This window comes from Macrobrachium nipponense, chromosome 15 (genome assembly GCF_015104395.2).
Source record: "Macrobrachium nipponense isolate FS-2020 chromosome 15, ASM1510439v2, whole genome shotgun sequence".
Classification (NCBI taxonomy): Eukaryota; Metazoa; Arthropoda; class Malacostraca; order Decapoda; family Palaemonidae; genus Macrobrachium; species Macrobrachium nipponense.
The window spans coordinates 59,581,507-59,599,006 of NC_087208.1; the positions used below are offsets into that span (position 1 = coordinate 59,581,507).

A 17,500-nucleotide genomic window follows, 5' to 3' on the forward strand; every position below is an offset into this window, starting at 1 on the left:
ATTTCAAGGTACCAGTTGGTATAGTAGATTCACATCAACCGTGCATGTAATGTTTAGGCCAGTCCCTTCCGACGCTCCTGATTGGCTGTTGATAAGCCAATCACAGGGCTGGAAACTCAATCTCTCTCGAGAGTTCACATGGGTAGGATCTATTTTCCAACTCTCCTGAGGGATACGTCTTTCAAAAGTGTCCTTCAGGAGAGGTGGAACATAGATTCTGCCTATGTGAACTCTCGAGAGACACTGAGAGTTTCCAGCCCTGTGACTGGCTTATCAACAGCCAATCAGGAGTGTCGTAAGGGACTGGCCTAAACATCAAATGCACGGTTGATGTGAATCTATTATAGCTCCTGATTGGTTCTGCCAGCAGTTACAACCAATTACAATCTGTTTTCCCAGAGGGCAGGATATCGCAATTCTCTGTTTGGTCACTCGGTATCTCATCCGTTTTTTCCAAGCCAATCACAGTTTGTCCTCGGGTAAAGAGAGGAAAATAGTGGTCAGAACTGAATTATTAGGGTACACACATCTGGTTTGTGGTTCCAAGGAAAATGAGAAAGCTGAAATGGAAGAATTTCCTATTTTGACTTTCGCCAGTGAAAGGGTAAATTAGTTCGTCAGGACATGGCGGAGTTTTTGTTCTGTTATCTGGCTGACTTGGAAGGAAAGGAATAGATATGAAAAATAGGAGGTTAAAAATGATAATTCAAGTCCTGCACTTGGTGAAATAAATGTCTTATTATCCCTTTGTTTTGCTTTCGATGCAAAAGGAAATAATGACAGATCACCATTTTTTATACACATATAAACACACGATGTATAATATAGTGGATATAATATACAACTTCTCAAGTAAGCTTTCTACACTGAGCAAGTTATTGCATTTCGAACTTATACCTTTGGATTTGATTTGACCGTTTCATTTTCCCTTCTCTATCAAGCATTTTTGAAGTAAAAGTAACATCAATTTAGAATAATAATAATTTATTTTCTAAACATAAAACCAGTGGGACTAGAAGCCATGAGTAATACTTTTCGTTGCTTCACAACCATCGTAGCAACATTGGTGGAGAACTTTAAATAGAATAAGTTAGATTATAAATAAATACGTTATTAAAAAAAGTGAATAAATATAGATAAATTACTAAGAAGGACACGACTAAAAACAACGACCAACAGTGACAAAGACGCTCAAATCATAGAGAGCGCATCCCCGGGAGATTTCAACAAGTTCCTGAGCTGATCCTCACTCAAAGAACATTCTGAGAAATACCTATCGCATACGGACACCCCACGCGTTCGATTTCCTGCGTCCGCGGCTTCCGCCGCGGAATCCGCCCTGGAAGACAGACTCACGGTACTCCTGGAAAACATATCCACGATCATGTTTTCTTCTTCCGTGCGTTCGGATTCTTCTTTCATCTCCAGCTGACAGATCAACTTCAAGACGCAGTCGCTGGAGTCCATGAGGCCGATCGCAGAGAAGACGACGTCCGCCACGACATCTGTGGCCACAGATCGTCCTCCCCTGGGAGGTGGAATGCGCCTGCCTTCCAAATAGCCTATTAGAATTGTGCCCTGTGAAAAGAAGGAAATAATTTAACTATTACCAGAAAAGAACTGTCATAATCTTTTCTTTTTGATAGGTCATACTTTATTTATTTATTTATTTTTTAGTCTTATGGTTCCATCTGAATTTTATCTCAAAAGACACCTCGAGAGAAACTGCCAGTCACTGCTGAGGCTGCTCAAGAAACTGGAACACGTGTTGGTACAAGGCCACCTTGATTAAAAAAAAATACAACAGAGAGAAAGAGAGAGAGAGAGAAAGAGAGAGTGTGGATCACCGTCAAAGTATTACAACAGTATTACAATTGCCATACAAATTAACGTTTTCCATACGTACATTCTAAACAGATATTGCATGGCTCATACCAAAAGAAAGAAAAATATATTTTATTAAATAAGTCGGTTTTGAAAAGACGCGATCACGGAATACTAAGACTCTTGCCTGAAAAGTGGTAGAAAAATTTAATGAAATCTCGAATATTCAGACGGTTTGAACATGCGATGAGATGGGGGAATGAGGAGATATTAAACGGAAGAGTAGTAGATGGAAAGTAAGAGGACTAACATGTAAAAAATGCGCCGAAGTTTCTTATGCTAAGGTCACACATTCACGTATCAACGCACGCACGCCCACGCATGAACAGAAATTGGTAGTTGGCAACAGCTTACGTCAGTAAACCGTAAATGTAACGTAAAACTAACGTAAAATCGTAGACGTACGGTGACGTGTCGTCCGGGTGTTAAGCTCCGCCCACTAGGGCGCCGTAGCCCACTCCAGTTTTGAAATGTTCAAAACAAGTCGTGGGTGGTCACGCCAAATGTCACCTGACGTAGCTCCAGGCATTGCACGTGGGACCCACGGTGACTACTGCAGGGTAGGCGCTAGGGTCACCTGCATTGTTCGCCGTCGTTGTTTTCTTTCCGCCGCGAAGCACGCGGGCCTACGGCGAAACCGATTCACACATTTACAACCCTGTACGACATGGCAACGTTGTAGCGTGGTATAAAAGGTCAGGTCGGCGCCCTCAGGTCAGCTGTTGGAAAATCAACTTGAAAATATGGCCACAGGATTATCCCATATCCTGACGGTCTCAGTTATTTCTTTCATTGACAATGGCGGATTTTGGAATAATCCTTTAGCACTGGCTCCTAATACGATTTCCACTTTCCCCTGACTTTTGACCGCTATCATCAATCAAACAATGAATTGGAATCTGTCAGAGGGATACAGGGTAATCCCAGGCTCTATTCCCAAGGTAGTATTCCAGCGTTCCGGTACACAAATCTCAACCAGAAATCAACAGCCGGGTCATTTTCGTCAACAGGAATCCGGCATCTACCGCCTACGTCGTCTGTCACACCTGCTCCAGTAAGAAATTAATTTATGATTAGCAACGCAGGAACAGTAGAGGAGTTGGGGCCTGGTGTTATTGGTAAGGTTTCCTTTAGGCTATGAATAATCCCGGGTTGGACGAGTACTTATATGGACCCATGCAGTGCGAACCATTTGTATGGGAGCAGGACTAATGGCTTCATAGCCCAGGGGCTGTTTCTCTGTGTCTCAGGTGGCTGATCACGATTCAGAATATGGAGACAAGGTTTCAATAAAAGGCGAGTGGGAAATGGATAACGAATATAAAAATACTGGGGAAATTTCTGACGAAGACAATTGTTAGGATGTCTAGTAGTCCTTTTTGAAATAACCTTTACTGCTTAGGCCAAAAATAACAAAAGACTTCACTTGTAGACAGCAAACGTATAGTATAATCTGCTAGAATAATTTTCACACACACACACACACACACACACACATGAACACTTTCCCGGTAACACGGTATTCTCAGATTATGGAAGTGTCGAAGATATTTATTTCTTCTGAATAGCAGTCTTACAATAATGGTGTAACAAATAATGTAAATATATAAGAGGTGAATTCCTATATACATCTAAAAATATTATCTTGAAATAGGTAGAATTCCCATTTTATTTAATTTTTAATGAATGTTTGATAAGTTATTAGATGTTATTCTATATCGCTTAAATATAAATCGCCCATAGTCAACAGTTTTATAAGTCTAAGTGTATGTCTGAATGGTAAAATCGAAGCAAGACAATTCTAGTGCTAATCTTATATAAGAGCTCCCAAAGCGTTCATAAATCATAATTCCTAAAACTACGTATGGTATTCCTTGTCGACTGGTTACTTGGTTATTGCTATAAATATCATTCAGAAATGGGGTTAATATATAATCAGTGATGTGCTCATTTACAACCATTATTCTAATTGCGTCTACTGAAATGTTTTTGTTGTACAATTAGAAAGTATATATCTTGGTAAATCTCTCTCTCTCTCTCTCTCTCTCTCTCTCTCTCTCTCTCTTCTCTATGATGATAAATCTCGATTTTGTGTGCATATAATTTTCAACTGTAATATTCAGCTGTGTTGTAGATGTCTTTCGCGGATTCAAACAGAATAAAAAAAAAAAATTAAAAACTGTAGTAATGTGCTCATACCCCTGGCAACAGCACAGCCCCACAACGGTGGGCGTGGTCTTGACGTGAAGTTGATCGGCGTAAGTTCCAGGTAGACGTCCGACCTTGCTTTCTTTGCGCGTACATTTGCGGCGCAATTTACGTTGCTGGCTTTACGTCCGGTAGCCCGTGTCCTGTTTACCAGCTGTTCAAGGTCATTTCACCGCGATGATGCCCAAGATCCACATACGTGGGCATATGCCGCCGTGATACGTGAATGTGTGACCCCAGCACGCGGCCCATGAAACTCAGCTACGCTGCCAGAGGTAAGATTTTGGCTAACCTTAACCTTTAATAGAATGAAAACTACTTAGGTTAGAGGGCTGCAATTTGGCATGATTGATGACTGGAGGGTGGATGATCAACATACCAAATTGCAGCCCTATGGCCTCGGAAGTTTCTAAGATCTGAGGGCAGACGGACAGACAAATAATTTTCTTTTACAGAAAACTAAAAATAGGAAATCGAATGTCGTCTAACCCCGCAAAACGGAACATAAGACGCCGAATGGCGATATAATGAGGCTGACCTTTAGAATGGCGAGAGCTCCAGTGACAATCAAAAGCTTCTTGATGTCAGCGGTGAGGGCACTCTCAACCCATGCTGTCCCGAACAGCAAGAAGACGAGAATGATTTCAGTTCTCATCTGGAAAATAGAAAGGCTATGAAATTCTCGCCCGGAAACATTGAAAGGCTATGGAATTCTCATCTGGAAAAATAGAAAGGCTTTGATTTTCTCATCTGGAATAATTGAAAGGCTATGAAATTCTCATCTGGAGAAATTGAAAGGTTATGAAATTCTAGTCTGGAAAAATTGAAAGGCTGTGAATTCTCATCTGGAAAAATTGAGACTGAAATTCTCATCAAGGAAAAATTGAAAGGCTATGAAATTCTCATCTGAGAAAATTGAAAGACTATGAAATTCTCATTTGGAAAAATTAAAAGGCTATGAAATTTTCGTCTGGAAAAATTGCAAGGCTATGAAATTCTCATCTGAAAAAACTGAAAGGCTATGAAATTATAGTCTGGAAAAATTGAAAGGCTATGAAATTCTCATCTGGGAAATAGAAAGTATGATTTTCTCATCTGGAAAAATGGAAAGGCTATGAAATTCTCGTCTGGAAAAACTGAAAGGCTATGAAAGTCTCATTTGGAAAATTGAAAGGCTATGATTTTCTAGTCTGGAAAAATTGAAAGGCTATGAAATTCTCATCTGGAAAAATTCAAAGGCTATGAAATTCTCATCTGGAAAATTTGAAAGGCTATGAAATTCTCATCTGGAAGATCTCCAGTTTGAGAATTCTCATCTGGAAAACTTCAAAAACTTCTAAAAATAAAAAGAAAAAACTCACCTCAGAATGACCATTAGCAGAAGTTGAAGTAAAAGGAAGTTACTGAGGGTCTGGAGAACTTCACCAAAACGAGTTATCGTTGGACTGCAGAATTTTTTTTTTTTTTTTAATTTCTTATTTTTCTGTCGCTGGATTTCTTGATAAAGAGTCTGGAAAAATAAGGCCATGAATATTACACCTTTCAATATTATATCAGTATCGATAATAAAAATAAAAATAATAATAATGATAGCAATTACAACGTGATCACCGATGCACACTCGCACACACACATATACACATGTGTCTGTATATGTATATATATTCATATATATATATATATATATATATATATATATATATATATATATATATATATATATACATATATATTATATATATATATATATATATATATATATATATATATATATATATAATATATATATATATATATATATATATATATAGAGAGAGAGAGAGAGAGAGAGAGACAGAGAGAGAGAGAGAGAAAATATCTACTTGCTTATTGACGTCCAGATGTCACTGCAAATGTTCCACAAATGGTCGGACACGGGGAACTACACCTTATTTATACGAGTGCCCCAGATGAATTATGTAAGTTAGTTCGTTCGCACATACTCGGATAATGAGAGAAAATCTGACCCCAGTGAAAGCTGGGTTCAGAGTAGCCTAAATAATGTCCTTTTTGGGGTGCGAGGACATTAGTTACTGATTGTGTAATGCAGGCTTATGCGAACACACACACACACACACACACACACACATATATATATATATATATCTATATATATATATATATGGATTACATATATGTATACCTGTTATATACATATATATGTACGCATAAATCTATATATATATACACACATATATATGTGTATATATAAAACATATTACATATATGTGTATCAGATATGCATATATACTACACTATATATATATATGTATATATATATATATATATATATATATATATATATATATACGTACATACATAGTTAAATTTTTTCTCGTGGTCCAGTGGTTATCACAGCTAGAGTTTCATGGGTTTGATTGCTGAGCAAGCCTCAATACCTGAGGTTTATTCTGTTAAAATCCTACTATATTATCTATGCAGCCTAAAATACTGAATTAGGTACCTGGTGGTTAATCAAGTACAGAGAATCGCAGCCATACTGGAGAATTGCAAACAGCTGGCAACTACAATCCGAAAACCTTTATGAAAACCGTAAATATATCAGGGAATATCAGTGTGTATGTTCAAACGCACATACGCAAATACTCAAAAGTATGGCCTGGAGTTCACACATCTCAACTTAAGATTATGTAGATGCACGTATATATATATATAGACACTTTGTTTACGAAGAGAGAGAGGGGGAATGATAGGGGGAAGAGCGGGGTAGGGGCAGGAGGGTAGCTCTTCATTGCAGACTTCTGTACCAGTAGCTTTCTATTCCGTATAACGGCGAAAAAGGAAGCCCAAACCAGATGCATAAAAATGAAAACGTACCCGCGATCTAGTAAGATCAGGAGCGGTCTAGATTGCAGTTAATCAGTATTCGAGAAAAGATTGAGGAACTGCCTCAATTTCTTGTCATATTCATTACCGTGGCTATTTATTTCCATTTTCCTTCATTATTTCTTCGTAATGAGTGCCAGCAAGAAAGACAGTTACCTTAGCAGTGTTCAGTACTCTTAGGCTTGCCAACTATCTGATCTAAAAATCCGGGAGATCGCGCACACAGACACATTCCACAAAATGCGTTTTTATTTATGCATACCAACCTCCTTGAAGCTGCTACAGTTTTTACTAATATGCAAAACAGGAAGAAAATACACAAAAAAAAACTTTCCAAATAAAACTAACAATATCTTAAAGAATGGAAATTCCATTTTACTTAAAACATTATATTTTTCTCAAATTCCGGGAGGTTTTGAAGCCACTTCGGGAGACGGGCGAATCCGGGAGGGTTGGCAAGCCTGAGTACTCTACTTTCCTAATATTTCTGCAAAATTATGAGAAAAATCGATATCATCCTCGGGATCACTAACCTTCCTTATTTTAATCGATATAACTTTATGAATGTGTTGGTCTTTGTTTACTTCCGGGAAGCAAATTCCGAGATGTATGTTAGTACTGCACCAGCCCCGTGTTTTTTTTTTTTTTTTTTTTTTTTGCCATGTCCCTTACGTTATAGGTTAAGCTAGGATAGTTCAAATGAATATTCTAGGTGTGGGGAACATAATGAGATTATTTTCAAGAAGTATTCTATGGTTAGTTTTTAAGATATGGCGTCCCGCTTTTTTCGTGGAGGGTCCCAGTACTCGGTTACAGTCGTTACATCGAACGGAATAATGTGAAATGCTTGGAGATCATATATAAATGAGAGAATAAACCGAAAAGAGGGAAAATCAAAACATGAAGGAATAAAGAAAATATAGACAACTAAAGGTAATGAATCAATTAGCCCTCTGAGACGAACAAGATTATTATTTATTGATTTTCACCCAGAAGATGATTTCTCTCTCTCGACTTTCTTTGTGTTTTATTCATGATGATGATGGGACTCTAGTTTCTTGACAGAATGCTGATTTCTAACTAATCTAGATCAGTTACTGTTTATTTAGGTCATTCGTAATATTATGCTCTCTCTCTCTCTCTCTCTCTCTCTCTCTCTCTCTTCACACACATATAGTTCCTCGTTGGACGAGTGGATTTCGCGCTTGGCTACCAATCCGGTGGTCCGAAGTTCGATTCTCGGCTCGGCCAACGCGGAACCAGAGAAATTTATTTTTGGTGACAGAAATTCATTTCTCGATATAATGTGGTTCGGATCCCACAATAAGCTGTAGGTCCCGTTGCTAGATAACAAATTGGCTCCTAGCCACGTAAAAACATCTAATCCTTCGGGCCAGTGGTCTGGTTAAACTAAGATATACTTTTTTTCTTCACACACACACACATATATATATACTATATATATATCTATATATATATATATATATATATATATATATATATATATGCATATGTATATATAATGAATAACTTGATCACGAAGTATATAAAACGTGATGCTACGTATAAATTAAGGTTTTTTGCCACGAAGGAAAAAATGAAAAAGCGAGATAGCCAAGTACTTTCGGTCCTGTTCGGACCCTTGGCTATCTCGCTTTTTCATTTTTCCTTCGTGGCAAAAAACCTTTATTTATGTATATATAATACACACACACACACACACACACACACATACACACACACACACACACACCACACACATATATATATATAGTATATATATACATATATATGAATTTTATCACATCACCGTGATTCATATAGAAGCATTAAGCTACAAATGTCCTTTATTATCTAACAATTCGCTCTTCCTCGGAAATAATATATTTTCATATCTTATGTCCCCTTCGGTAACATATATGAAAATGTATTACTTCCGAGGTAGAGCGAAGTGGATATTAAAGGACATTTGTACCACACACACACACACACACACACACACACACAAGCTATCAATAAACAATCAAGCGACAAGAACCACACCAACTAACGATCGCAGTATCATAAACAATCAGGCTGACCACACTGACTGCATTACGAGTGACCCTCCTCTGGCTTTCCAAATTGCGATATGCCAGATGCCCCTTGCCCGACCTCTGACGGGGGTTAGTTGCCTACTTGCAAACCCATAGTCACTTGGCACCTGTGTGTGAGTGGGTGCTAATCCTTGGGCGTCAGTCCTTACGTGATACTGTGGTATACCCAGCGCTTGCAGAAGGATCAATACACATTCCTAAGGTGATTAAAAGCAGTGATAAATTTGTTCATTCAACCTTCACGGCTGAGGTTTAGAAAACTTAATTGTTGTTATTTTTGTTTTTCATAATCATTACTGTTGTTTGTTTGTTGATGCTGTTAGAAATAAACCTAATCGTTTATTTTCAATAAAGCATTTTCACTGTTTTTTCTACGAATAACACAACATTAGTGGTAATAGTAGGCTACTTTTCCTCGTTTCGCAGAATGAACTTCAAGGTATTGCTAGTGACGCTGCTCGCGACTGCCTGCGTCAATGCCAAGTACAACTGGAAAATTACGCCAGTAGAAATGACAAATATTTTTCTGGCAGTCGGAAGCATCTTGGTCTTAAAGGTACGTCGAGAGAGAGAGAGAGAGAGACCTTACCTTACCTTACCTTACAGACCTTACATCTTGTTCGGGTTGCCCCAGGTCCCTCAGTGTGAGGCACCTCTAATGTCTACCAGAGAGTTGCTAGTACATCTTCCGGTATATTTTGCATCTTCCAATCTTGGATGGTCTGGGATGCAGTTTAGATATTTGTCGAGCTTATTCTTAAACACATCTACGCTCACTCCTGATATATTCCTCAGATGAGCTGGCAACGCATTGAATAGACGCTGCATTATCGATGCTGGTGCGTAGTGGATTAATGTCCTGTGTGCTTTCCTTATTTTTCCTGGTATAGTTTTGGGCACTATTAATCTACCTCTGCTTGCTCTTTCTGATATTTTTAGTTCCATGATATTTTCTGCTATTCCTTCTATCTGTTTCCATGCCTGAATTATCATGTAGCGTTCTCTTCTCCTTTCTAGACTATATAATTTTAAGAATTGTAGTCTTTCCCAGTAGTCTAGGTCCTTAACTTCTTCTATTCTAGCTGTAAAGGACCTTTGTACACTCTCTATTTGTGCAATATCCTTTTGATAGTGTGGGTACCATATCATATTGCAATATTCAAGTGGACTACGAACATATGTTTTATAAAGCATAATCATGTGTTCAGCTTTTCTTGTTTTGAAGTGCCGTAACAAAATTCCCATTTTTGCTTTACATTTTGCCAACAGAGTTGCTATTTGATCATTGCATAACATGTTCCTATTCATCATCACACCAAGGTCTTTAACTGCTTCCTTATTTGTGATGGTCTCATTATTAGGTCCCTTATATGCATATAGCTTTCTTTCTCTGTCTCCATAATTTATTGATTCAAATTTATCAGAGTTAAATACCATCCTATTTACCTCTGCCCAATCATATACTTTGTTAAGGTCTCTTTGTAGAGCGTTCCTATCTTCATCACAAGTAATTTCTCTACTTATTCTTGTGTCATCTGCGAAACTACTCACTACCGAATCCTTCACATTATTGTCTATGTCTTCAATCATAATAACAAACAGTATTGCAGCTAACACCGTACCTTGCGGCACACCGGATATTACCTTGACTTCATCCGATTTCTCGTCGTTTGCAATAACTATCTGTTTTCTGTTGTGTAAAAATTCTTTTAACCATCTTCCTACTTTATCCACGATATTGTGTTTTCTAATTTTCTTCGCTAATATATTATGGTCTACTTTATCAAAAGCTTTTGCAAAGTCTAAATAAACCACATCTGTTTCATTTCCGCTTTTCATATTTTTGAATATGTTCTCACGGTGGACTAACAGTTGGGTTTGTGTACTTTTTCAGGGTACGAAACCATGTTGTCCTTTATTAAACAAATTATTTTTTATTAAATGTTTCATAATATTTTTCTTCATTACCCTTTCATACACTTTCATAATATGTGATGTTAGACTCACAGGCCTATAATTACTTGCCTCTAGTATTGATCCACTTTTGAAAGTAGGGGTAATATATCTAATGTGCTCATCATAAATCTTGCCTGTATCTACACTTTGTCTTAATAATATTGCAAGTGGCTTTGCGATAGAATGAACTACTTTCTTTAACAAAATAGCAGGAATTCCATCAGGCCCTGCAGCAGCTCCATTTTTAATTTCATTAATAGCCTGCACAATATCAGCTTCATTAATATCTATGTCAGCTAAATATTCACTATTTTCATCCCTTACTTCTATATCATTATCTTCATTATCTATTCTAGGGGTGAATTCTCTCTTATATCGTTCTGCCAGTATGTTGCAAATTTCCTTTTTTTCATTCGTTAATCTCCCTTCAATTCTCAGAGGGCCTATTTCTATTCTTCTTTTATTCATCTTCTTCGCATATGAGTATAATAGCTTGGGGTTTTGCTTGATATTTAATAGGGTTTTTTCTTCCAAGTCCCGTTTTTCATTTTCTTTTGATTGTATAATCTTTTGTTCTGCATTTTCTATCTTACTTTTTAGTTCTATAACTTTCCATGCATTTTTTTCTTTTGCAAGACCTTTTTTCCACTTTCTGATTTTCTGGAACAAGATCCTTCTGTCTCTTGGTATGCATGAATGATGTTTACTTTTCTTCTTCGGTATATATTTTTCCACTATTTTCTCCAATATTTTATATAATATCTCCGTATTTACCCTTATGTCATCACTTACGAAAATGTTATCCCAATCTTTGTTTAATTCTTCATTAATTTCTGACCATTTTATATTTTTACTGTAGAAGTTGTATTTTCCATATCCTTCCCACTTTTTCATTTCTTGCTTATCTCTATTTTCACTTGCTTTGGAATGAACTGTTAATTCTATGACATTATGGTCTGAAATATTCGCATTATAAACTATTATTTCTTTAACATAATTCATCTCGTTCACAAATACTAGGTCTAAAGTATTTTCCTTTCTTGTTGGCAGGTGATTTATTTGTTGAATGTTGTATTCTAGTAGCATATCTAATAGCTTTTCAAATTGCCTCTTATCTTCTGCACTACTATTACTCTCTTTTTTATATGTATAAGTACAACCACAATCTCCTATTCGTTCTTTCCATTCTACGAAAGGAAAGTTGAAGTCACCAGATAGGAGAATAGTCCAGTCCTTGTGATTTCTACATATATCATCCAATTTTTCAATTATTAAGTCAAACTCTTTAGTATTAGGAGGTCTATATATTACTATGTTCATCAATTTTTCAGATTCAAATTCTACCGCTATTAGTTCACATTCTGAGTTACTATATTTCTCATATATTTTTCCTTGTTTTTTGTCTTTCCCATATATTGCGGTTCCCCCTTGATTCCTATTTTTTCTATCTGATCTATAAGTTTGGAACCCTTTTATTTGATCATCATTCCCAGTCTCTTGGGAATACCAGGTTTCACTTATATTCATTATATCTATTTTCTTTTCATTTTGGTTAGTTCTTCTAAGTACTCTATTTTTCTTTTTGAGAGAGAGAGAGAGAAACACTGATATGTGTATTACATTAATAATGCTGTGAGAGAAGGCTAGGAACTCTAACTGTGGTTTTGAATATACTCCTTAGAATTATTTACCATCAGTCATAGCCATGTATAGTACTGGCAATATTATAATAATCGTTCCACAATTATTTCTATGTTCATAAATGCATTTCTTAGTCATTTGTATTAAATAAAGATCACATTTCTCAGTAATTCATCGCGTCTGCTGATCGGATTTCTTAGTACTTCACTGCATTTGTGATAGCATTCCTTAGAAATTCGCTCGATTTGTTGATGGCATTCCTTATTACTTCACTGCATTTGTGATAGCGTTCCTTAGATATTCATTGGATTTGTTGATGGCATTTCTTAGTACTTCGCTGCATTTGTGATAGCATTCCTTAGAAATTCGCTGGATTTGTTGATGGCATTTCTTAGTACTTCACAACATTTGTGATAGCATTCCTTAGAAATTCGCAGGATTTGTTGATCGCATTTCTTATCGAATTTGTGCATCAGGACAGGATATCTTGGAAACCGATTGTAAACATCGCCAACTTTTATCTTCACAGGGAGCTATGGCCGTCGGTTACTTGGAGGGACGTCGCGTTCGCTTCTCATCTCGCATACCACGGGTGAATGAGCCATCTCCTGCTGACGATTCTGTGTCCCTCCTGACGGCGGTGCAGCAAGTGGACACCACTGGGTGTGCGCTGAAGCTACTATGCCACTTGGAAGCGGAAGACGAGGTTGCGAGAGATCTAGAAGAAAATTTGATCGTCGAATTGTTCTCCAATTCCAAATCTGCCGCGTCTCCCGCCAAAGCTGCGTCGGCCCAAGCCGACGGGGCAGGGAAACGGACGAGTGGCTCGGCTGCTTGCGAGAAGCAATACTCGAAATGTCCTCTGGACAAAGAAATGCTTAGATCCATCTTTAAAAATCCTAGGAACGTGGTGTCAATGATATAATGTTACATTCACTCTTATTATTATCATTATTATTATTCCCCACTTTAAATTCCACACTACCCAGTATTAGTTATCTAAGTGTTATTAACTTACCTTTAAGTGCATATTATTTATGCTTATATATATATATTATATATATATATATATATATATATATATATATATATATATATATATATATATATATATATATATACATTTCCTCATTAAATTATTCGTTATTTAAAATACTCGAACATAAGACGTTCCATTTATTCACATACTCAGCTCAGGGGAAGCATTCTCGTAACAGTCACTGAGATTCGTATAAATGATTATTGTGGTTTTCCATTACTTGCGCTGTTTGTCAGCGGAGAAATTGCTGAGGTGCTGGATAAAAGGGAAAACTATTTATTATAAATCTATTTATTCTCTGTCCTTTCTTGAATAAAGTTATACATTCATTTTGTTGCAGTTTATTTCCATGTAATAACCAAATAGGTTTAACCCGGTTAGCTATGTGAGAGATTTCAACGCAACATGAAGAACCTATCATCTTGAAGCACGGCAAGACGACCACCAGCGGTTAAACGCAGGTGGGAGGTTATATCCATATATATGTAGCATTGTTATTTTATTATATTAAAGTATTCGTTGCTTTAAATACTCTATTATATGCTGTTCTGCTTAGCCACATCCTCAGCTGCCACGTTGACACATTCTGGTAGCAACCACTGAGATTCGTACAAACCTCTGCTATCAAGCGTGATCTCGTTTTGTAAATTGATTATTTTTGTAGCTCTCTGTTCTTCTCGTTTTTGTCAATGGAGGGACTGATGGAAAAATAGAAAAGAAGAGAAATCTACTTATTCTCTGTTAAATCTTTAATAAGTTTATCTATATATTTTGCGGTTGTGTATTACTACATAATATCCTTATGCGAATAGATGCGTGTTAGAGATTTCAACGCAACATGAAAAACTTATCATCTTGAAACACGGCAAGAATGCCACCAGTAAGTAGACGGAGAAGGTGGAAAGTCAACTCACCTGGAGAACCTACATCCCCTGAATGAGCTGAATGAAGGGTGTGGTACAAGCGGCAATAAGTCGTAATAAGGACAGAAAGGCGCCGGGGGGGGTGGGAAGTAGGCACTACAGGTGTACATCACTGACCCTCTAATATGTGATAAATATGTTATTAGTTTACCTAATGTGGTGTTCAGATATTTAACGCATATTAAGAGGGTCAGTGATGTACACTTGTAGTGCCTACTTCCCACCCCGGCGCCTTTCTGTCCTTATTACGACTTATTGCCGCTTGTACCACACCCTTCATTCAGAGGATGTAGGTTCTCCAGGTGAGTTGACTTTCCACCTTCTCCGTCTACTTACTGGTGGCATTCTTGCCGTGTTTCAAGATGATAAGTTCTTCATGTTGCGTTGAAATCTCTAACACGCATCTCTTCGCATAAGGATATTATGTAGTAATACACAACCGCAAATATATAGATAAACTTGTATGCACGATGAGGAGTGAAGAGGGCTTGGGAGGAACCTGCTAAGGAAGATATGGAGAGAAGAGATCTGGTGGAGGATGATGCCTTCGATAGAAGGCAGTGGAGGAGAAGGCGCATCAGGCAACCGACCCCCTTAATGTATGGATAACGGTGGGAAAGAAGAAGATTATATGTATATTACCTGGACGTGTATATATGATAGCAATATCTTTTTTTTATTACCTGGGCCATTGTAGACGTTATTATCCGATATAGAGGGATAATGCTGTCAGTGTACATCACGTGGGGCACTGCAGGCGTCACTGCGGGTGTTTGCAGCGTCCCTTCGGCCCCAAACTGCGTCCAATTTTAAACCTTATACTTTACCTGCATTCCTGCTATATTTCTTTGATCTTGTTCTTCAAATTTCTTTCTTCAGTCATACTGCCCAATCTCTTCATCTATTACCTCTTAGTGCAACTGTCGTTTTTTTTTCCAGATCCCTTTTCCAAATTCTTGTACTTCATCCGTATTTTCTATTCTCTTTATCTTGCTGTCTAACCACACCAGTTCTTGGCTTGACAGTCTAAAATAATTAGATATAATTCAGTCATCTTAAACAGCATAGACTGTAACTGAGACTTGCGTGCGCAAAAAGATACCACATAATCCTCTGATACCTTAGATTATTATTATTATTATTATTATTATTATTATTATTATTATTATTATTATTATTATTATTATTATTATTATTATTATTATTATCAGCTTATACAGATAAACTATGATATCATAGTCACCAAAGTCATTCTCTCTCTCTCTCTCTCTCTCTCTCTCTCTCTCTCTCTCTCTCTCTCTCTCTCGTTTTCTTATAGCGAGCTTTCGTCTGGAGCTGCTAGACATCCTCTAGGCTGGGAAGCTGAGGGTGGACTGCTTCTGGAGTGGTGTCCGTCCTATAATTATTATACAAGAATTCATTTAGAATACGAAAACATAAGAGTAAATACGGTGGTCAACATATACTGAAATAACAGACTGACTCTTCTTTGCCAAACAATGCGTTGCGAAATCGAGAGTGAAGCCGATCTGATCAGTCCTTGAAATCATTTACCGCTAGAGAGTAGGGTTTTCTTTCTTCCTCTGTATATATCAGGAATGATCTGCGCTAAATCTTTCTAATAAACATATGTATAATTTATATTACGTTCCTTTATCTTCGGAATATCACAAGTCAGACAACTGCTTGAATAATATATATATATATATATATATATATATATATATATATATATATATATATATATATATATATATATATATATATATATATACATACACACACACACACACACACACACACACACATATATATTATATATATAAAGATATTGAAAAAGCGCAGTGGTTAGTTGCAATGATGACATTTACAATAAATACCGAGTATCGGTATTTATCGTATGGTAAAAAATAATGTTATATAATATTTTTTAGTTACACAAAAATGTCGTCTTAACCAGCTGGAAGAGAGAAGAACCGAGTTGAGAACTAATTTGATAATAATAATAATAATAATAATAATAATAATAATAATAATAATAATAATAATAATAATAATAATAATAATAATAATAATATAATAATTACTTTAGCGATGTCAAGAGTAATTTATATAAATTCAAAATCAACAATGGGAATAAATTAGCCATAACCGATGTCTCAAGAGACAGAGGTTCAGAGAGGGTGCATACTAAACCCTGCAATCCTCGACTGAGCCAAGGTTATGGTATATGAATCTTAGTTCTTTTCAGTTAAGCATTCATTGACAAAGAGTAGCAGTTCAGTCTTCGTGTTATTTGGTCTGAAAACAGTCTCTCGCTTCTTACGCAGTTTGTTATGCAATTCATTTTTAATTGGCAAGAAAAAAATCCTTTCGATATGTCGTCTTAACCAGCTAGTAGAAAGAATAATAATAATAATAATAATTGGCACGATTCCAAGATCCCTGAAAAGGAATCTGGAAAAACTAGAGGCTGAAGTAGCTCCAGGACTAATGCAAAAGAGTATGCTCCTGGAAACAGCACACAGTAAGAAAAGTGATGGACTCCTAAGGAGGTAGGATGCAACACGGAACCTCACGCTATAAATACACCCAGTCGAATTGGAGGACTGTGATAAACCAAACAAAAAATAATAATAGTAAATAAATAAATAAATAATAATAATAATAATAATATAATAATAATAATAATAATAATAATAATAATAATAATAATAATAATGTCAATCAACGTCACGCCTGGTCTATTTGCACGTATCACCCTATCCGTTCTGATACCATAGTCCCAGAGGATCTTTGCCTGATCGTTTTCTATCACTCCCTCAGGTTGGTGCTCGTACCACTTATTACTGCAAGGTAGCTGATGT

The 17,500-nt window shown here is 36.7% G+C and overlaps 1 protein-coding gene across 1 annotated transcript; it reads right to left on the minus strand.

Annotated features, from left to right (window-relative positions):
* Positions 1 to 632: 632 nt before the first annotated feature.
* LOC135226879 (uncharacterized) lies at positions 633 to 5,991 on the minus strand. Its single transcript, XM_064266573.1, has 4 exons — positions 5,955 to 5,991; positions 5,454 to 5,602; positions 4,631 to 4,747; positions 633 to 1,578 (listed from the first exon to the last, which is right to left on the minus strand). The coding sequence occupies exons 3-4, from the start codon at positions 4,745 to 4,747 to the stop codon at positions 1,192 to 1,194; spliced, it is 504 nt and encodes a 167-aa protein (XP_064122643.1). The 5' UTR covers positions 5,454 to 5,602; positions 5,955 to 5,991; the 3' UTR covers positions 633 to 1,191.
* Positions 5,992 to 17,500: the final 11,509 nt, after the last annotated feature.

Bases quoted from the DNA above. Each gene is read 5' to 3' on its own strand.
- LOC135226879 (XM_064266573.1), bottom strand. From the start codon at position 4,747: ATGAGAACTGAAATCATTCTCGTCTTCTTGCTGTTCGGGACAGCATGG. The intron at 1,579-4,630 runs GTCAGCCTCATT...TTCTTTTCACAG, and splicing joins GAGCTCTCGCCATTCTAAAG to GGCACAATTCTAATAGGCTA.